The sequence below is a fragment of the Mustela nigripes genome, chromosome 1 (assembly GCF_022355385.1).
Source record: "Mustela nigripes isolate SB6536 chromosome 1, MUSNIG.SB6536, whole genome shotgun sequence".
Lineage (NCBI taxonomy): Eukaryota > Metazoa > Chordata > Mammalia > Carnivora > Mustelidae > Mustela > Mustela nigripes.
In genome coordinates, this window is record NC_081557.1 from 118615899 (window position 1) to 118638308 (window position 22410).

At 39.7% G+C, this 22410-nt stretch overlaps 1 protein-coding gene across 2 annotated transcripts in view; it reads left to right on the forward strand.

Annotated features, from left to right (window-relative positions):
- PINX1 (PIN2 (TERF1) interacting telomerase inhibitor 1) overlaps positions 1 to 19856 on the forward strand; it is an 85159-nt gene extending 65303 nt beyond the window's left edge. For both annotated transcript variants that reach the window (XM_059372236.1, XM_059372227.1), the window contains exon 7: positions 19133 to 19856. In XM_059372236.1, the coding sequence (XP_059228219.1) occupies positions 19133 to 19621 (489 nt within the window). In that variant the 3' untranslated portion in view covers positions 19622 to 19856. The remainder of the gene's footprint in view (positions 1 to 19132) is intronic.
- The last annotated feature ends 2554 nt before the right edge of the window (positions 19857 to 22410 follow it).

Here is a 22410-nt window from a genome sequence, read left to right on the forward strand (position 1 = left end):
TGATTTGGACTCAGATCATGATCCCAGTATCTTGAGATTGAGCTCTGCATCAGGTTCCACACACAGTACAGAACCTGCTTAAGATTCTCTCCCTCTCCCCCTGCTCCTCCCTGCTTCTTGCCTCTACTCATGCATGCATGTACACTCTCTCTTTATTAAATTTTATTTTATTTTATTTAAGTTCAGTTAATTAACTTATAGTGTATTATTAACTTTAGAGGTAGAGTTCAGTGATTCATCAGTTGTATATAAAACCCAATGCTCATTATGTCACATGCCCTCCTTAATGCCTGTTACCCAGTCACCGGATTCCCCCACCTTCTACCCCTCCAGCCACCCTGTTTGTTTCCTAAAGTTAAAAGTCTCTTATGGTTTATCTCCCTCTCTGATTTCATAATTTTTTATTTTTCTCTCCCTTCCCCTATGATCTCTGTTTTGTTTCTTCAATTTCACATGAGTGAGATTGTACAATTGTCTTTCTCCAGTTGACTTATTTTGCTTAGCTTAATACCTTCCAGTTCTATCCACATTGTTGCAAATGGTAGGATTTCATTTGTCATTGATGGCTGAGTAATATTCCATTGTATATGTATACCACATCTTCTTTATCCATTCACCCGGTGCTAAGCCCTTTATCTGGTAAGACATTTACAAAAATCTTCTTCCATTCTGTAGGTTGTCTTTTGGTTTGGTTGACTATTCCTTTGCTGTGCAAAAGCTTTTTATCTTGGTGAAATCCCAGTAGTTCATTTTTGCCTTTGTTTACCTTGCCTTTGGAGACTTGTCTAGTAAGAAGTTGATGTGGCTGAGGTCAAAGAAGCTGCTGTCTGTCTGTCTCTCTCTCTTAAGAAAAAAAAAATCACTTAATTTTAGATCATCATCCTTATGCTCATCCCATCCCTTCCTCCCTTTTAAGGGAATAAATGTGTTGTTAGGGAGGTAAAAGTGTAGCATTCATATTACTTTATTTTTTAATTTTTTACTTGGAATTGGATTAATCATGATACATAGCACATTATTTGGTTTCACTTTATTTTAGACTCCTTTTCCCTTATACAGATCTAGAACTGATACCTTGGCACTTCCTTAAAGTAAATAGATAAAATTGGATGTCTTTGAGTTCCAAGTGAGCCATAGGCAGAGCCTGTTTCTGTGTATCTGTGCTTTGAAATTATAAATCAGGCTCATCCTAGAGTCTTGTTTGTGACTCCTTCAGTGTAACAATCTCTCATTATTTCATCATTTTTCTTCTAAAAGATACTATTTTAATTGTTTTCTTCCTGTGTACTTCCCCTGCTTGAGACTTTTCCAGTTCCTTCTTCTATTTAACTCGGGTATTTGCCCTTGTCGCCCAGTAGCATTGTTGCATGACCAATGATTAAATGAGTAAGACACAGTCCCTACTCAGGGTCTAGTTGGTAAATTAAGGTTTACACAATCAACTGGAGCAAAAGCATTGATTGCTGAGGACATATGTGATGTAGCGATGAATTCAGCTTGCAGAGATTAAAGAAGGTAACACATGTGTAGATTCTTAAAGGAGCCATAGTTGGCTAAGTTGAAAGGCCTTGCAAGGAGGAGAAAAGAGCCATTTCCACAAAGACACAGATCCTTGAAAAAGCAAAGGGCCTTTTAGGGGACAGCTAGCATACTGATATGGCTAGCCTGTGAAAATGGATAGAGAGAGGCAAATACCCCAGACACTTATCCTCTCTGTGTTACTTTGAAATAAATCCCTGAAATCATAACATTTTATCCATAAATACTTCAGTACTGAGCTTATATGTCTAAAGGTTAAAGGACTTTTTAAAAATGTATAATTCCAAGACCGTTATTCTATAAAAGCTGATGATAATCATTTTCAAAATGATACAGATTTTGGCTTTTTTTTTTTTTTTTTTTTTTTTGAGATTTTATGAGAGGGGTGCTTGGGTGGCTCAGTGGGTTAAGTCTCTGCCTTCGGCTTGGGTCATGATCTCAGAGTCCTGGGATCGAGCCCCGCATCGGGCTCTCTGCTCAGCATGGAGCCTGCTTCTCCTCCTTCCCCTCTGCCTGCCTCTCTACCTACTTGTGATCTTTGTCAAATAAATAAATAAAATCTTTAAAAAAAAATTTCACTTATGAGAGAGAGAAAGCGAGAGTTAGGAGGAGTGTGGAGGGGGAGGGGCAGAAGGAAAAGGAGAAGAAGACTCCCTGCTGAGCAGGGAACCCTGACTCAGGACTAGACTGTGATCCATCCTGGGCCCTGAGATCATGACCTGAGCAGAAGGCAGTTCCTTAACTAACTGAGCCACCCAGGAGCCCCAAATTTTGGCTTTAAGTTTCTTTCAGTCTGTGGATTCCCTCCATATCTTGTTCGTTTTTTTTTTTTTTCCAATTTTAGAATGAAATTTAGAATAAAAATTTCCACGTATCTGTTTACCCTGAGGTAATAAATAAATAATATTTTATTTGTTTCCTTTATTTACCAGTTTTTAAATAGAATAGATTCTCTAGCATTGTCTGAAAGTGATTAGTGAGTTTTCCTTTTTTGTATCACTCATGGAGTAAAATACATCCGTTGTGTTTCAGTGTGTTGCATTTATTTTTTTAATGATCAGATTTTCCATCTTTGCCCAGTGGAAACCTCTTCAGGTTGGGTCCTGAATTCTTTTGACATGACCCTATAATGGTATTTGATCATTCCTTCTTACTCAGGAAGAGATTTTCCAGGCTTACTATATAAGTTTGCTGCCTCAGACTTGGAGTCATCCATTTCTCTCTTGTTCCTTTTGGTGGTAAATAATGTTTGGAGACCACAGTCTGGGCAGTAGGTTTGCTCATTGCCATTAGGTTGGTCTTTGTTCCTAGCCCTTATTGCATAGATAGAACTATATATTTTTTAAAGATTTTATTTATTTGACAGAGAGAGAACATGTACACAAGCAGGGGGAACAGCAGAAGGAACGAGAGAAGAAGGATTCCCACTGAGCAGGGAGTCCTGTGTGGGGCTCGATCCCAGGATCCTGAGATCAGGACCTGAGGTGAAGGCAGATACTTAACTGACTGAGCTCCCCAGGCTCCCAAACTGTATTTTTTAAATAATAAAATAAATTGTGTGTTTATATTCATATTACTGGTTCAAATTCAGGACCATAGGACTTAACATTATTAATCTTTTATTATCTTTATTTGCCACAGTAGGAACTCTTGGAATCTATGGATTCTAGAAATAAAATCATTATACTATTATTTTATTTATTTCCCATTACATTTTCTATCCCAACTTCATGATAGTTAGAGGAAAACACTGACAACTTATCCAGAAAAAAAGAAAGAAAAAAAAAAAAGCTGAAATGTTTTTTGTTGTTTTAGCATTTCTTTTTGTCCTTAGGGTAAATCCCATTAAGGTATGTACAGTCAAATTATGGTGTTTTAAGGTCATTTGGAATTCCATTCTGTGTAGGTATTCACATGTATTTATCTCATTTTGCTTTTAGGAATTACTTTCTTTCTTTTTTTTTTTTTTAAGATTTTTACTTATTTATTTATTTGACAGAGAGAGAGATCACAAGTAGAGCAGCGGGGGGGGGGGGGGGGGAGTGGGGAAGCAGGCGCCCTGCTGAGCGGATAACCTGATGTAGGGCTCAATCCCAAGACCTTGAAATCATGACCTGAGCCAAAGACAGAGGCTTAACCCACTGAGCCGCCCAGGTACACCAGGAATTACTTTCTGAAATATGATTTTTTTAATATGTTCATTGATTCTTGATTATGTTCTCCATTTTTACCCTCTTAATTATATTAGAAATTACTAATTATTCTGTAGTTTGAACTATGCACAAACTTTTAAGTGGAATCTGGTTTTAAGATCTTTCTTCACCCAGATTATCTGATTGGTCAGAACATATAGCTCTTAATGCTTGCACATAATTCTGTAAAAAAATGATTAGAGTATAGGCAGTCTTAAAACTTGATACATACATACTTGTGTGATATAGGACATGTTATTCCTCTATCACCTTCCATTACAGGATGGAAAAGTGATATTTTTGACTAAGCCTGGGAATGGATAGTTCCATGTCAATAATGGGATATCTGGAGAATAGCTAACCTCTCTTCCCAAAGTCACCTAGCAAGCTGGTTGTTCATGACAGAATGCTTGTCTGGTCTTCTTGTCACTTCCCTTCCAGGTGTCTGCCAGTTTTGCATAAAATGTATGGTTCATTGGGAAAAGCCTGCCCCCTTAGAACAAGGGAAATCAAAGATTTAGCTCTAAGATTTAATCAGAAGAACTGCTCATCTTATCCAGACCATGGCAGTATCTGTGTAAACACACCTTCTTAAAGCAGGTTCAGCAGAACACTAATTCCATGGGGTGTCAATGAATTTTATGCCAAAAAGGGTTCCAAAGTGAAATAACTTGGTAAGTTCTGAAGTTTAACCGCTACTAGATACCTCAGATGACAGTGTGCATTATGAATCAAAGGGAGGAATAGCATAGGCTTGTTTCCCAAGCTTATTTAACCATGAACCCATCCCACTTTTTCATAAATCAACATGTTGTATTGGAGGAGTATTACATTGGAAAACAAAGCTGCCTCGAGATTTAACTTTACAGGACATCCATGAGACAGGGACATCTTAACCACAGGGATCCATCCAGCAAAATTCAGATTCTGAGAGAACTTAGTAGCACAAATGCCTTGGTTTCATCAGTAAGAAATTGAAAAAGCAAAAGAGGGAATGAGAATGAATAGCCTAAAAGACAAGAGACCTACCAACTAATCACAATATATACGTGGACCTTATTTGGAAACTGATTCAAAGGAACTATAATAAGAAATAAAAGACAATTATAAGTTGAATTGAAATTAATAAAAGAATTAAAAGACAATTAAACCAATGTGAATACAGGCTAGATATTTAGTGATGTTAAACAATTTCTGTTAATCTTATGGATTTTTTTTAGAGCTCTTACCTTGTAGACACACATACTAAAACATTTGTAGATGAAAATACATGATATCTTTGATTTGCTTTGAATTAATGGGAGTAAAGTTGGTAATGGTTTTGTGTTGATAATGGTTAAAGCTCAGTATTGGATATTGTTGGGTTCATTTTACTGTTTTCTCAGCTTTTCTATGTTTGGAAATTTCCATGGTAAAAGTTTTAAAAAGAAGACTGCTAAATATGTATCACTTCTGTATGAGTTCATTAGAAATAACTAAGGCCATAACTAATTTTAAATTTCCCTGCTTAGTCTAGATTCTTCCCCAGCAGCTGTCTTTGTTCCCCCAGCTGGAAAAAGACCAGGATTTCTAAAGCATAGAAGCCTTTTTGGATTTACAGGTGTGATTTGTTGCAGAATGAAAGAGGTTACCAGTGACATCCTTCTGTATTTGGAGGAGCCTCTCATAGCCTTGCTCCTTCCTCTGCAAGATGGAAATGGAATTGGCCACAGAAAATACCAGTTGTCTCAATGAGACACATGTGCCCTAAGAAAACATTCTCTCTGCAGCCTGTGGTTTATAGGCCCCCGTATATGCATAGACAGCAGATGGGTCTTGTGCTACGTGCCCAGAAGCCAGTAGCATACGGCAGTTAGGGGCAGGGCTCAAAGCAAGGAAAGTGGTAGTGCATTCCAACCAGAAAGGAAGTTCTTATAAAACCTTTTATCCCTGTTAATGGCAGTTTTAGCAAAAAGAGATCAAAAACAAATGTGTTTGGGGGGTGAGGGAGAAGAGCAACTTTATTTGGACCAAACCATTTTAAGATATATTGAAAACCTCATCTCTTTTCCTCATTTTATACCCCTTTCTACCTCCCCCCACCTATCTCAAGCTACACACACACACACACACACACACACACACACCCTTAGACTAGTTTAGTTTATTGCCAGCCAGTCATGGTGCTGTCTGCTCTGGAAAGTAGCAGGAAAAGCTGATAAGGTGCTGAGGACAGAAATCTCTGGCCTTATCTCTCCCTAGCACACAGTGCCGAGAGTGCATCCTTTTCCTGTCCTAGGACAAGAGACATAAACTGACCATCTCCTGGCAGCAAGGACTTCAAACAGGCTTTGGGAGCCTGCCTCTACTTTCTATAAGAGCCAGAAAGGAGAAAGTGGGTCATTGCTTTTTTGAAAGTTGTTTTAATACCAGTAAAAATTTATATTGTCTTATAGTTCACAAACCCAATTTATAATAAGACACTCATAATAAAGAAGAAGAAAAGAAAAAGAAGTGGCGGGGGGGGGGGTGTAAAGGGAAGAACTACCAAAATAACCCAAGAGTTGTTAAGTCACTGTACTGTTTTGTTTAGTTAGACTTTTGCCAGGGCGTAGGTTTGGACTGAAAGGATTAGATTTGGCTTTTTGTTTGTTGACAGATCAAGCAAATGGTTTTGAGAGCTTTTGTGATAATAAGAAATTGACATACAGATGGCTCAGTTTTGGAAGAGAAGAGTGAAATATTGGCTCGTTTTTCCTCCTAACCCTCTCTCCTGCCAGGAAAACAGAAATAACATTCTCTCCCAGATTTTCATCCTGTAATGTAACGAAAATAGGATGAACCTTTGGGTTAGAGCATGGCCGTGGCTTGTGAGAAGGCAATGCTTCGCTTCTCATGAAATAGTCTGCAGGGACACCAGTGATGTGGGTCTGGGCATCACCATCTCCCCTCTGGGTCCTCTTTGGAACCTCACCAGGTGAAGCAGGAAGCATGATGTCATTCTGAATATTCTAGATCCTCAGGACCCAGTTTGCAAGACTTTACAGTATTAAGGAGGCCAGGCTTAATGCTTTGTTACTAGTTTTGGAAGAAATTGTTCACTGGACACTTCCAACAGCCAATTGCTCAGTTTGTTTCCCAGTGTCTAGAGTCTCTCATGGTTTGTCTCCCTCTCTGATTTCTTCCCATTCAGTTTTACCTCCCTTCCCCTGTGATGCTCTGTTCTATTTTTTATGTTCCACATATGAGTGAAACCATATGATAATTGTCTTTCTCTGCTTGAGACTTAGCATAAACCCCTTCAGTTCTATCCATGTTGATGCAAATGGTGGGTGTTCATCCTTTCTGATGGCTGAGTGATAGTCCATTGTGTATATGAACCACATCTTTATCCATTCGTCTGTTGAAGGGCATCTTGGCTCCTTCCACAGTTTGACTATTGTGGTCATTGCTACTATGAACCTTGGGGTGCATGTGCTCCTTCTTTTCACTACATCTGTACCTTTGGAATAAATACCCAGTAGTGCAGTTGCTGGGTGGGAGGGTAGCTCCATTTTTAACTTTTTGAGGAACCGCCATACTGTTTTCCAGAGTGGCTGTACCAACTTGCATTCCCACCAATAGTGTAAGAGGGTTCCCCTTTCTCCACATCCTCGCCAACACTTGTTGTTTCCTGCCTTGTTAATTTTTGCCATTCTGACTGGGATAAGGTGATATCTCATTGTAGTTTTGATATGAATTTCCCTGATGGCTAATTTATTTTCTATGAACTCTTTAGAATTGTGGTCTCCCTTTAATCGATTAGGGATTTACTTATTTTTATTTTTTTTTTAAAGATTTTATTTATTTATTTGACAGAGAGATCACAAATAGGCAGAGAGGCAGGCAGAGAGAGAGAGAGGAGGAAGCAGGCTCCCCGCTAAGCAGAGAGCCCGATGTGGGACTCGATCCCAGGACCGTGAGATCATGACCTGAGCCGAAGGCAGCAGCTTAACCCACTGAGCCACCCAGGCGCCCCTCGATTAGGGATTTATTGAACTGAGTTGTTTTGCAGTTGGTTTTCTTATCATTTAGTTTCTCCCAGTGCATTTTTTAAATTTTAATTTTTGATGTGGTGGGAAAACTACTTATATGAGATCTACTCTGGTCTTATTTTTTTATTGATATTATTTTTTTACAATCTGTCTCCCTTGGGATGGGAGCTTCTTATCAAGGTCCCAACCACGGTCAGGTAAATGATAGGTGCTCAGTGGCTGTTCATGAGGGACAAAATGGCCAAATCATTGGACCTGAGCCTTTTCAAGGTCATATTTTTGTGTCATTTACTTTTATTACATTATGTGACTCCCCGAGTTCAGAATTTTATTTAATTTACTCATACTAATAACTTAAATATCCTTTAAAAATAGAATTATTTTGCCCTACCAAATCTACTCCTAAAAAGTATTTTTTTTTTCTTTAAGATTTTTATCTATTTGACAGACAGAGCACAAGCAGGCAGAGAGGCAGGCAGAGAGAGAGAGAGAGAGAGAGAAGGAGGCAGGCTCCTGAGAACCCAATGTGAGGCTCGATCCCAGGACCCTGGGATCATAACCTGAGCCGAAGGCAGAGGCTTTAACCACTGAGCCACCCAGGTGCCCCTAAAAAGTATTTTTAAATGTTTTTAATTGTTATTTTGATTTCTGGTCAATTAAAAAGAGTATAGAAGGGTTATTAACCTTATATAATATACAAGAACTGAGGGACTTTCTTTTGTTAGTGACTTCATTTACCTAATTTACCTTTCTCTTAAAAGTAATCTTGAGGGCACCTCAGTGACTCAGTCTTTAAGCATCTGCCTTCAGCTCAGGTCATAATCTCGGCGTCCTGGGATCAAGTTCCACATCAGGCTCCCTGCTCAGTGGAAGATCTGCTTTTCCCTCCCCAACTTCCCCTGCTTGTGTTCCCTCTCTCACTGTCTCTTCTCTGTCAAATAAATAAAATCTTAAAAAAAAAAAAAAAAGTAATCTTGACTATTCCAGATAACTATTCTTCCTCTAATCCTAGTTTCAAAGTACTGGGTTCTCTGAACTCTTCAAAAAATGCTGTGCTTTCTATAATAAGGAAGCTGAGTATGAGTTTTCATGACTCCTAAGCAATTATCATGTTTTTTCTGGAGTAAAGATGGAAGAATCAGATTCTCAGATAGCCTCTGCTTTTGCTCATTAAGATTCAGAGACTAGGAGCGCCTGGGTGGCTCAGTGGATTAGCCTCAGCCTTCAGCTTGGGTCATGATCTCAGGGTCATGGTATTGAACCCCGCATTGGGCTCTCTACTCGGTGGGGAGCCTGTTTCCCCCTTTCTCTCTGCCTGCCTCCTTGCCTGCTTGTGATCTCTGTGTATCTGTCAAATAAATAAAATCTTTAAAAAAAAAAGATTCAGAGACTACCCTTCAACTATGGATAAAAGCTATTTGTCCTGCCTCCAGAGAACAGCAAAGAGAACCAGTTGACCTAGAATTATAAAATATAGTCAGTTTGGATTAATTTTAGACTTCATTTAAAGAAGTTGGTATCTACGTCACATTGATCATTTCTAGCTTTGCAGGAGGTTCGTTTATCTTCTAAGGGCTAGTATGTTGTGAAATGTTGTCACATGAGTCACTGCAACTTCTGAGCCTTAGGATCTTTCAGGGAGGCAAGAAACCTGCTCCTCTTTCTTTCCCCTCTTTTTCCCCAGAGGCTGTATGACTCTTGTCAGGAGTTTTGATGTCAGTTACTTGAAAAATTATTGCCATAGAGAACCATCATTTTGAAACACGTTTATGTTGGTTCTTTTAATGGATGGCAGTTGGAACAACTGAGAAGGCAAAAGAAAAAAAAAATAGACATGAACAGTTTTGTTAGCATTGGCCTTCATATGAGGAATTTGGCATTATTTGTATTGCCCTCCTGTTGTTCAGTGCAGAGCGAGATATTTTGTCCCTTTTAGTTTTCCATTATCTTCTCTGAGGGTGTCCAGTTTATTCATCTGAGTTTGTAAATTCCAAGAAAGTTCTAATGCCTAATTATTAGAAAGATATCTCTGTAGGTTTGTAGGGTGTTGAGAATTCTCTTTGATGTCTGGATCACTTCATCAGACTTTCTCCTTGTCTACCATCCTTTGCTACTTGAAATCAGATAGCAGTTAGCAGCCTCTCTACTATTCACCAGCATTAATTCAGGAAGATAACAAGTGATGGACATTAAGAACTCCCATCAAACCCAAAGCCCCCCAGTTCCATATAAATGTGGATGTAGATGTATGTGTCTGTATGTATATGTGTGTATGTGTGTATACTTCAGAGCATCTAATACTTCCAAAAGCAGATATTTGATAATAAATTTATTTGTTCAGCAAATACTTACTTAGCATCTATTATGTTTATTTCTCTCTAGAGAGAAACAGACTTCCACAAATTCTTTACTGTTGCAATTCAAAACTTTATTTAAGGACATTGATATTTGAAATGCATATAGTTGTCACAAGTCATAAGATAGTCTTTTGATTTCCCCTAACCATTTAAAATGAAAATATATATATATATATATATATTTAGGGTGGGGGCAGAGGGAAAGAGAGGATCTCAAGCAGGGCTCAGTCTCACAACCCTGAGATCATGACCTGAGTTGAAATCAAGAGTTGGACACTTAACCAGCTGAGCCATGTAGGCACTCCTAAAATGTAAACCTGTTTTTTAACTTGTGAGATGTTTAGAGATCAGCAGCAGGCTGGATTTGGCCCATGGGCCATAGTTTGTCATCGCTGTTCCAGAGACCTCTGCTGGAGCCCCTGCAGAGTGTGCTTCTAATACATGCCATGCATCTGATGAGAAGGAAATGGTTTCATCTGGATGGGAAGAATGTATACTGCAAAATGCTGACTCTCTTCTTCCTACCCTTCCAAGCACCTTCTAGTCATTAGGCCTGCCCGGCAGGCACAGATCTCTACCAATATATACAAAACTTACGGCTCAGTGGGTGGTAGTGAGAGTATCAGCCTTGATCTGCTTGGGCTTTGTATCTTCTGTGCTTTCCTTGAGCACCTACCATGTGGTTGTTCCTCCCTGGAGAGTGTGTTCTGAATATAAATGAAATAGGAATGGTCTCTGCCCTCAAGGAACTTAACATTTCCCTGGGAAGATGCTTACACAGCAAATTATACAGAATCAGAAAATAAAAGTAGCTCATTAATTGCTAGTCACAGACAGTAAACAAGAGAGGATATGTCACAAGTGATCAGCCTTGTTGAAGGAGGCAGTTTTGCACTCCATCTTCAAGAAGCTGATGCACCTGACTATGTGGAAAGGCTCTACAAGAACATCCTAGGCCCCGCATAATGCGTGACTGCATCAGCCCATTCTGCCCCATCTGTTGGCAGAGGCTGTAGCGCGTACATATTCCAGCAGTGCCTCATCCTGTAAGTGATGAAATCACTCCATAACTTTATCTCTGTCCAAAATGAATGGGTGCAGTTTCTACATCCCAGGAGTACGTCAAGACATAATTTGTGTTTCTCAGAACTGTCCTGCTGAAAAACTTGGAAAAGATACAAAATGTTCTTTCAAAGCACTCACTCTGCAAGCTTTCTTACCTTTGCACAGACTGATCCAGCCCAAGCTGAGGACAGAGAAGAGAGGAAGTGAGCATCTGCTCACTGCAGGCACCAGCTGTCAGAGCTAATCACTTGCTAAATCCATTGCTTTCGAGCTCAGGGCCTCTGCTTTTTCTTTCAATGAGGAAAGTTGAAGGATTGCTGTTGTAGAATGTGTTTTAACATGGAAATCAAAAGGCTTCAGTCGTCTTGTCACTTAAGATGTCACGTATGTGAGAGGCCAGTGAGCTGAAAGACTTTTGCCTTTGAAATCCCATTGCTGTACTAAATCTATCATAAGTTAAGATTTTATATTTATAGTGCATTTGCCCAAAACATCTCACTGAATTCTCAACCCAAACTGCTCTGTTTTCTTGCCCTGAAAGATACTAACAACATCCTTTTGAAGGCAATAAGGAAAATCCTTTTTATTTGGGCATTTTGCTGTTAATCCACCTTAGTATACATGTTTGAAAGGCAAAGAGAACTGTGAACCCAGAGGTGTTTGAGCAGATAGCTCATTAAGCTGCAGAGCCTCTAGGAGAGATTTATGTAAGAGAAACACCCAATAAACTCAAAATTCTGTGGATACTGGAGAAAAGTTGACATGTGTAGTTTTGGGCATCTTTCAGGCACCTGAGATGATTGTGATGTATTATAATTGATGTTGTAAGGATCTCTCTTTGCAAAGTCTTGTTTCCTTTACATCCATTCTGTCCCACTGCTCCCAATTCCAATGGTAATTCAGAACTGCCAAAGATAGGTTTAGGTCCCAAGATTCTCCAGCCCTCATAATGGCGCAAGTATATATAGGCTTGACCACTGGAATCTAACTACTGCTTTTGAGAAAACGGAGACAAAGCAAGTTAACAGTAGGAGGTACTGCCCGCCTCCCCAAGTAATCGTTTTTGGTATTAGAGGTATCTGGCTGGAAGTTGTAAGACATCTGTCCATGAGGGAGTCTTACCTTAGGTGGAAGTTTGGACTCAACTTTTACTTCCTGCTTCAAAACCCTCACACTTTGCTAAGTGAATTTACATGCTAATTTGACTAATTATAAACCTCTTCAGCCTGGTTTTAGGCTATTTTTTATTTATATAAACTGCAAACTACATAAGGGTTTGTTTGTTTTTTTTGTTTTTGTTTTTGTTTTTTTCTGTTTAGAAAGTAATATCTATTTCTGGTGACATTTTTTCTACATCAAGCTTTTTGCATCAGTTACCTTCTGCCCTTGTCAAAGTTGAGCGTGGATCTTAGTCCATGGGTTATATGACCAACTGATACACATTTCCATATTAGGATGATTTCTGAAGAAAGCAGCAGCAACAAGTGAATCTGTGACATAGGCCAAAAGTTAGGATGCTATAGTGGAAAGAGAAAGGGCTTTGTTTCTGGCAGCCTTGTGGCCCCAAGACCTTCTGCAGTTAAGCGCTTTGATCTGTAAAATGGAGACAGTTCCTTTCCTTGGGCTGCTGTGAGGGTCACATGGCCTGACTTATGGTAATAAGTGACTGGCATTTTGAAGGCATCTCAGAAATGGTGGCTGCTTTCTTCAGTACATCAGGTATGGCCTTGTTGGGTCAAGTTTCCTTCTGTAACTGACTGCAGCATTCCCACAGGTACCTTCTAGCTTTAAACCATTGAGGTTCTGTGAAGTGAGGAACAGGCACTTCTGAGTTACATCCCACAAAATATTTATTGCTTGGGTAGAAATTAAGGCCCCAGCTATCATTTGGGAAAACTGATTGTCAGATTTTTTTTTTTTTTTTTTTTAGTTTAAACGTTATGAATTCTTGGGACGCCTGGGTGGCTCAGTTGGTTAAGCAGCTGCCTTCAGCTCAGGTCATGATCCCAGCGTCCTGGGATCGAGTCCCACATCGGGCTCCTTGCTCAGCGGGGAACCTGCTTCTCCCTCTGCCTCTGCCTGCCATTCTGTCTGCCTGTGCTTGTTCTCTCCCTCTCTCTCTCTCTGATAAATAAATAAAATCTTTAAAAAAAAAAAACACATTATTAATTCTTTATTTTGTATACCCAGGACCAATATTTTCTCACAGTAAAATTTTAGACACACAATAATCACCTACTTTTAAATGAACATGAAGATTAAATCCCTCATGAAAACAACCACTAATTTGCACATGCATTTCCCTCTGTTAATTGTATCTTGCTTCACATTTCAAATGAAATTCTCCAAAGTTGCATTATTTTAACTACAAATTAAAAACAGTGTGTATTTTTTTTATTAACATATATTATTTGCTTCAGTGTTCAGATCTGTGAATTATCAGTCTTGCATAATTCACAGCACTCACCATAGCATATACCGTCCCAATGTCCATCACCCAGCCACCCTCTCTCTCTCTTCCCGCCCCCCAGCAACCCTCAGTTTGTTTTGGGGTATTACGAGTCTTTTATGGTTTGTCTCCCTCCCGATCTCATCTCGTTTCATTTTTCCCTCCATACCCCCCATGATCCCCATTCTGCCTCTCAAATTCCTCATATCAGAGAGATCATATGATAATTGTCTTTCTCTGATTGACTTACTTCGCTTAGCGTAATACCCTCTAGTTCCATCCACATTGTTGCAAATGGCTGCATAGTATTCCATTATGTATATACCACATCTTTATTGGTTTATCTATTGATGGACATCTAGGTTCTTTCCACAGTTTGCTATTGTGGACATTGCTGCTATAAACATTCGAGCGCACGTGCCCCTTTGGATCCCTACATTTATATCTTTAGGGTAAATACCCAGTAGCGTGATTGCTGGGTCATGGGGTAGCTCTATTTCCAACTTTTTGAGGAACCTCCATACTGTTTTCAAGAGTGGCTGCACCAGCTTGCATTCCCACCAACAGTGTAGGGGAGGGTTCCCCTTTCTCTGTATCCTTGTCAACACCTGTCGTTTCCTGACTTGCTAATTTTAACCATTCTGACTGGTTAACATGTACATTCTCAGAGAAATGAGAAGACTGAGATTTTCTGGGAACAGACTATATTAACTCAGGAAACAGAACAACACAAGGAACTGTTGCACTTTATATTTTTAAAAGAGTAGGTTCTAAAATACATGGAAAAGATTTCAAGACTCTAAATGTACCCTTGGGTCTTTTTGAGTAATTGACAAAAAGGAAGGCAATACAGTGGACATATTACAAATTTAGGGAGAGGTTTGTTTTAAAACTGCTTTTGCTATTCCCTTATCATTTCCCCTCCTTGTTCATGGACCTCTTTCTTTGCAAAGCTTCGTCTTAGGTATCCTGCTTGGTCCTGGAAATGCACATTTACTTCGGACATGTCCCTGACCATGTGAACTGACAGGAGGCTGTAGTTAGCATAAACCCTGGGGGGATTCCACAGGCAGAGCCCAGCTCCCACACAGACGACTCTACAACCTGTATCGGTCACTGGACCAAAGTGAAAGCCTGCATTTCTCCTTGAGCATGCCATAACTAGGCAGCTATTAAAACTCTTGGCCCACTCAAGCCAGGACTTAAAGAATCTTAGGCTGTGAAGGCATAAAAGCCAAGGGAGAGGCTGCCCATCATTCATTCCAGAAGGCCACCAGTTTTAATTCCAGTTGGGTAAAATCTTTAGCATTTCCCCCACGCTCTGCCTTTGGAAAACACAAATTTAGGGTATGTGAAGGATCGATGGGGATTTTGAAGCCAAGGAGAACCTTCAAAATTGTTAAGTACAAAAAGAGAATTTATTATCATTTTTTACATGTCAGGACTGGAGGAGATTATGCTGAGTGAAATAATAAGTCAAGCAGTGAGTCGATTATTATATGGTTTAACTTACTTGTGGAGCATAAGGAATAATATGGAGGACATTAGGAGAAGGAACAGAGAAGTGAACTGAGGGAAATCAGAGGGGGAGCTAAAGCATGAGAGTCTGGACTCTGAGAAACAGGGGGCTTTGGGGTAGGGGGGCTGGGTGAGCCTGGTGGTGGGTATTAAGGAGGGTACGTATTGCATGGGACAGTGGGTGTGGTGCATAAACAATGAATCTTGGAACACTGGAAAAATAAAATTTAAAAAAATAGTAATATGTTCTTGGTTTTAAAAAAAAGCTGTATATTGGACTTTGTGAAAGACAATTTTTTTTGTTTTTCCTTTACTTTGTAAATTAATGAGACAATGAAGTTAGCTTAAACATAGCAGATTTAAGTAAAGCTTTATGGGAATTTGCTTTATGGGGAAACAAGTTTTAGATTTTTGTGACCTTTCTTAGAAGTATTTAGGATGATTTTCAGGATATAGGTATAAAACAGATTTATAGTTAATAGTCACTCCAGTTTTTTGCTTTCACTGATTTAATCCTCTATGTAGTGTCTGTTCTTTTAAACAAATTCTTAACAACTCTTCAGTACAAAATAGTATTTGGCTCTTTCAGCTATTCTGAATGGTATTACTCAATCTCTTGTTGACTGCCTGCTCTCTTACAGGTGGTGTAGAAATGTTTTTCCCATGGGTAGACTGCATGTATATTGGTGTCACTGCAGCATCTTGGCTTAACAGTTGGGGTGGTGCTTTGCTATGACCAGAGCTCATCTCTTCTGCCTGCTTATACTGCCTCACTGTACCTTCTCTGTGATATGAGCAGCACAAACGTCTCTTCAGAGATCAGTAAGTTTTAGACCTCCAAGGCACTTTGGAAGTGACCTCCTTTAACCTACTTCTTTGACTTAATAATAGGTAACAGGCTTAGAGAATCTATGGGATCCATTAAAGACCTTCATTAGTTAACAGCAAGGATTAGAATTCAAAAAAAAAAAAAAAAAAAAGGTTACCTGAATCCCTAAGCGTAAATCAAATGTTTAGTAAGAACTATACCTCTCTTGGTAGCATTTTGTATGGAAATGGAAGTTTTCAAAGTATTGGTCATTTATTTGGCTGATATTTAGAACACTGTTAGCAAATTGGTGCATTCTCAAAGTTTATGAAAAAGTAGAAGTCACTTTGTGGCATTATAGATTTTTTTTTTTTAAGGTTGTATTTTGTGATTAATGGAAATGTGGAAAGATGCAAGTTGTCTGTTTCAAATGATTAGAAGCAACTGTTGCATTTTTTCAGTCTTACTTTGAAATAAAGACCAAACATGAAAAAAGTTTTGGTTTTCTTAAAAAGGTGTATATTTTTCATATTCATGGCCAAGAATATAGAATACAGGGATGACAGTTGCTATAGTAAGAAACTAGGTTTATGATTTATAAAATCAAAATAAGAGCTTATGCTGTAGGAGTCCTAGGCACTGCCCTTACAAGAGTCAGATCTGCAACTGATTACTTCTGTTTCTGTGGCTTTTAAAACAGATACATTCCTGTGATGTGGGAGGGTGGCTGCCCCTGGCATTAAATGGCTCTCCCCGGCAAGTCATTGTTTTGCCTACACTTTCTTTGAGATAAATAGGATTTGGGTGCTGGCACCTTTTGCTTGTCTCCATGCCCTGCTAAGTTTGGTGTGCAATGGCCCGTGGTTATTAAAATCCTTATCACCATAAGGAGTTGATTATGATCATAGTTATTTTCTGGAATTAGAAAGGCCTGCTGAATTCAACAACTGACTCAAAAATAGTCTTATATTTCCTAATAATTAAAAGTGTGATTAATGCCAGCAATTAGTTCCTGTGATTTAACTGTTAAAAGCAGGAATTAAGGAGGTAATACATAGGTGAGCAAGGTGAGGAGCCATAGGATACAATTTAAATTTCAGTTCCTCAGACACCAGATGAGCTGGCCTGCATAAAATAAACTCCTTTTAATGCCATGAAACTAAATGAGACCTGCTTTACATAAACAGGACACCTTCACAGACTGTCTTCTGTCTGGGTGTGGCTTTGTACCTTAAATGGAAGGCAAGAGCATTCTTGCCCATCAAACTGGGATTAGCTGGCATCAGGACACCTTGAGAAGATTTCTCATTCTGCTATGCAGAATTTCAGCTTTTTCAACATTTAAAGAATTAAAAAGACAAGTGACCTTGTTTCACTTTCCTGGGGCAGCTGTTTTTAAATATTTTGCAAAATTACATGATGGGATTGCAGCCAGAATTGAATGCTTGATAGGTAGCATATGAAGTTGTTCCAGCACTTAGTTGGTTTATTCCATATGTTCTGCTGTTTACATTTGGAAATTTAAAAATTGACCACACAATTTTGTGTGGTTTTTTTTTAAAGATTTATTTATTTATTTGATAGACAGAGATCACAAGTAGGCAGAGAGGTAGGCAGAGAGAGAGGAGGAAGCAGGCTCCCCGCTGAGCAGAGAGCCGGATGCGGGGCTCAATCCCAGGACCCTGGGATCATGACCTGAGCTGAAGGCAGAGGCTTTAACCCACTGAGCCACCCAGGCGCCCCCACAATTTTGTGTTTTTAGCCCTGAGTAAAATAAGGTTTGTGTTAATTGGGTAAGTTGTGATACTGTTGGTATGGTATCCTTTCGTGAGAGCTCTCTGAGGCAATAGCCTCTAAAACCCAGTTGTTCATTGATGGAGTATTGATTCTGCTGGAATTTGAAAAAGGATGCTACGTTGATTCCACTGAGCTGGTTTTTGAGTTCTGTGTCAAGAACATGGCGTGGTCCATTTATATGTGTTGGTTTGTCATAAAGTTAGCTGCATAGGCAGAACTTTGCCTGACAAGTTCAAAAAAATTTGTAGAATCCTAATTTGGAAATGGATTTCTTCAGAAAGCCATTTTTCTACCCTTCCAACATGAAAGGGTCAACCAGTCTCTTCTGTGCAAGTAAGTAAAAATGAAAAGAAGCCCGGTTATTATGAAAATCCAGGTTTAGCATTATTGTCTAAGGGCTTATTTCAAAAGTTTCTGTGGGCATAGTTACTCTAAACATTGACTACATAAACCATAGTCCTTATATTCTTCATCTTGTAGGTACTTATTTTCTCGAACACATTTTCATCCTCTTCCTGTCAGCCAGCCAAAACCCATATGATGATGGTAGCATTTCATTTTTTATCCCAAGCTATCAAGTTAGGAATTTTCTCACTTCTAAAGCCTTACAGTTGAATGTATTTATTTAAAATTAAAATGTAAACCTCACTTAATGCCAGCTGTTATGAATGAGTAATTCTTCACATTTGGAAACAAGACTAACAGAGCCATGAGTATCTAATCCATGTTGGAGTAAGGATGGGGCCATCTCTCTTCCCCCCCAGCCCCAGCTGAGAAGGAATGGTTCCCCATGATAACCTACCCTTTGTGTGTGGAAGAGGGAACATATACACTTCCAGCCTTAGTGCATTCTCTTCTGGAGGGCCACCCCTGTCTGTGGAGGAGACAGGTGTTCCTGACACACCAGATTCTGGGTTGGCATTGGGCTCCTGTTACAGGAAGGGCTAGCATATATCTGTGTCATCTATGCTTCCGGGTCAATGCACAGAGACCTGTGTAATTCATAATAGAGCTGAAATAGGTGTCTGATAAAATCACAAAGCTGGAGAACGTCAGTGTCCCTGTGTTTTTAAGGGAGCTTCTGGGTACTTAGTCATCAGGCATAACATTGTTGCTAAGCAGCTATTTACTCACAATTCCCTGTAGGTGACTTGCCCAAAGTTAGCTTCTGTCTGTTTGAATACATACAGTATTCAACCAAGTGTCTGGCCATTTTGTTCTGTGCTTTACTGTTGAGCTCTACCAAAAGGGAGACAAAGAGCCAAGGTGGAAGCTGGGCACTTAGCCTGGTCTTCTACTGCTTAGGGTGAGTAGTTCCATGTGCAGTTCTTTGGGATGCTGTGAAGAGTTAACAGTTGATGCTTAATTGGTTTTAACTTTTTTCCCCACCTTAGGATGATGATTCCAGCCCCGCCACTCCAGATGGGAATGTGTCTTCCACTACAACGACCAGTGCCTTCACCATCCAGGAGTACTTTGCCAAGCGGATGGCAGAGCTAAAGAATAAGCCACAGGTCTTAGCAACAGGGCCTGACCTTGCAGAGACCCGAGTGGAAAGAAAAAGGGGAAAGAAGAGAAAAAAAGAGGCAAAAGATAAAAATGTAGAGACTTACACCGAACCGCAGGCCAAGAAGAAGAAAGACCAAGCTGAATGGCAGCTCAGAGACCCTTGTCAGGATGAGAATTCTGGTGTTTCTGCTGAGGATGGAGAGGATTGTGTGTGGCCCCCTGATGACCAGGACATTATCCCAAAGCCCAAAAAAAGAAGAGAAAAGAAAAAGCTGCAAAAGCAAGTTGAGGAAGCAGTGGAAGCTATATTACATGACATACCAATGAAGAAGACGAAGAAGAAGAAGAAGAAAAAGAAGCAAGGTTCCGAATAAATTCCTCGAGCCAGGGCCTTCTAGCCATTCAGCTGTCAGAGCCCTGTGAGCAAACACCTTTGGCCTGAAGTCATAGCAGAGTTCACCCAAGAGTGTTTGTGCACATCTTTTGACATGCCCGTGGGTTGCTGAGTCTCGTCTTCTCACCACATTTTTCCCAACACATCCCTGGAGAACTTTCTATTGTCCCAAATCATGTCTCTCATAAACAAATAAATTTCTTTTTAGACCATGAGCCCTTTAGCCTGAGTGTTTATTCATATTTATTTGAATATGCTACATTATGTGTATGGGCACGTGTGTGTGTAGGTGTGTCACAGTCTGTATTTGCTCTTGATTTCCTTCAGTAACAATGAATTGTGCTTCCTTCTCAAGGACTCAGTCTAATTAAAGGATTAAGAGGCAATAGTTTGGATTTACATAATTCTTTCTGTTCTATAGCCAACCATGCATTTTTTGCCAAGCATGTATTATGTGCTTACATTCCCAGATTGGAGTGTTGTTTGGTTTAGTTTGATTTGGTTGGGGAGATTGTTTTAATATCCTCTCTTCCACCAAGTGATGGTGGCTGTGTATTCAGAGGTCTTCTTCCCAAGATAACAAAGTGAGCTGACTCTGGGGATAGCTTAATCTTCCGGGTCTCCCAGGAGGCCTCTCAGCCAGCTGTCCCTCACGGAGTGTGGAAAGTCAGAACTGCTTCCATGTGGTGGTGCTTGGGGATAGTCCCCTGTCATGTGCTCTGCCTTATTTGTAATGAGGAGGAGGTCCTCAGGAGGTTCAAAAATACTGAGAAGCTAAGGTCATGGAAGTAATTTCCTCTGGAAATCAGCCAGTCTCGAGATTGCCTTATAAAAGTACCTAAAAGTATAAACATTGCATACATAAAAAAAGAGTATCTTTCTGTGCTGCTCAAAGCACATGGCATCACCTCATTGTGTTTATCCTGCCTGCTACCATGCCCTGGTGAGTCTCCCTGTGTGCTGGTTAATCTCTTCCTGGGGGACTTGACTTCAGACCCCCTCATGCCCTCTTTGGGACACAGTGGAAAAACAAATGCTTGCTTGAAGTTTGGAGGTCCAGCCCTACTGTTTTCCCTGCTTGTTTGCCCTCCTCTGCCTTCTTTTTGCTCCTCATCTATTCCTTCTTCATCATCCTTTTCTCCTTTTACTCCCTTTTCCCTGCTCTCTTCTTATTTTCAGCCCCCAGCTTTCTTGTACCCCTTTTTAGCTGCCTGCTTCCCATGCCACTCTTGCAGTTTGCCACTGCTTGGCCTGCTCTGCGGGACCTGTGACCGCAGGTGTAGGGGGAGGAGGGACTTCGCAGGCTGTGTGCTCTTCCCCTGATTTCAAGATTGCTGAGGGGTAGCAGGAACTAGAACACCCAGGTGATCTGATCACCTGTGGCCCTTGATTCTAACTCTCGTGATCATATATTCCATATGAACCATGGCCCTGAGATGCTTAGGATTGAGAAAATATATGAAGAATGTTTGGTTTTAATCCCTTTAAGATTCTGAAGAGTGCTTATTGTTTAAATACACACACATACACACACATCCCACAGAGAAAAAAGTCTTACGAATTCAGAGTCTGAGGTCTAGTTTCTCAGTTTTATCTTGGCTTCCAGAATTTAGAATCCCAGGCTAATAAAACACCCAAGATTTTTCAAGTCAGTTTTCTTTCAGAGGGCACATGCTCCAGTTATCTCTGCTTGTCCCAGCTTGTCGATGAAACCAGGGTTCCAGAAGGGAGTCAGAATGTATAAAACCTAAAGTGAACTCTCTTTTAAATACATACACACATATATATGTACATAATATATATGTTACACATATATGTATATATAAAAACATATGTATATAAATATATATGTTTATTATATGTAGTCTTTTTCTTTTTTGCTTTTTATTAAACTTTAACTTCTCTTACTGATAAAAATCAGTGCCAGGAGAATATACTCAACTGTATGCAGAAGGAGGAAGCAAATGGGTATTTAGGAAGAAGGTGCAGTGCTTCTAGGTCAAATGCGGTGAAGGGGCCAACTGGGAAGACCAGAGGCCAGAGGTGCTGAAGGGACGTTCTTTGGAATTCCAAGGCAATTGCACCGAAAGGGAAGTGCAGCGTCCATAGATTGAGCCTGTAGACTATGATGATGATTATATTAATGGGCTGTGGAAAGAACTTGTAAATGAGTTTAATGGCCAAATGGGTAGCCTGAGTAAAAGGCACATCTTCAACAAAGAGCAAACAGTGACCATTTGCTTTGAAGGACACAGAATCTTTATTTTCTCCAGACAGCCTTAGCTTTCATTTTTCCCAAGTCTCTTTTTCAGGACACTTAGTTTTCTGAAACTAAGGATCTAAGTGGAGGACTTAGAGGACTGCATTTTATAGGCATGTTTTTAAAATTGTTCATGTACGAATCCTATTTTTTGCCTTAAATTATCTTAAGTAAAAATACGTTAATTTTGTATTCTGCTGTGCTTTCTTCAGTTTTAAGAGGTAAAGCAGGTTCTCAGGAGATTTATCCAACAATGAGGTTCCTAAATGTTGTCTTGTAGTGCCCTTTTTTCCTTTTTTGGTTAATTTTAATAGATAATAATTACTATATGAAATCCTATGTGCCTGGCCCTATTTCAAACAGTTTAAATAAATCAACTCATGTATTAGCACCCAGTAAAATAATCATTATTGTAATTCCCTTTTACAGATAAATTCTGTTTTATAAGCAGGCCTCTTTTAATTTGTATAGCTAGAATAATGCTGCTCCTAGAGAACCAGATGATTCAG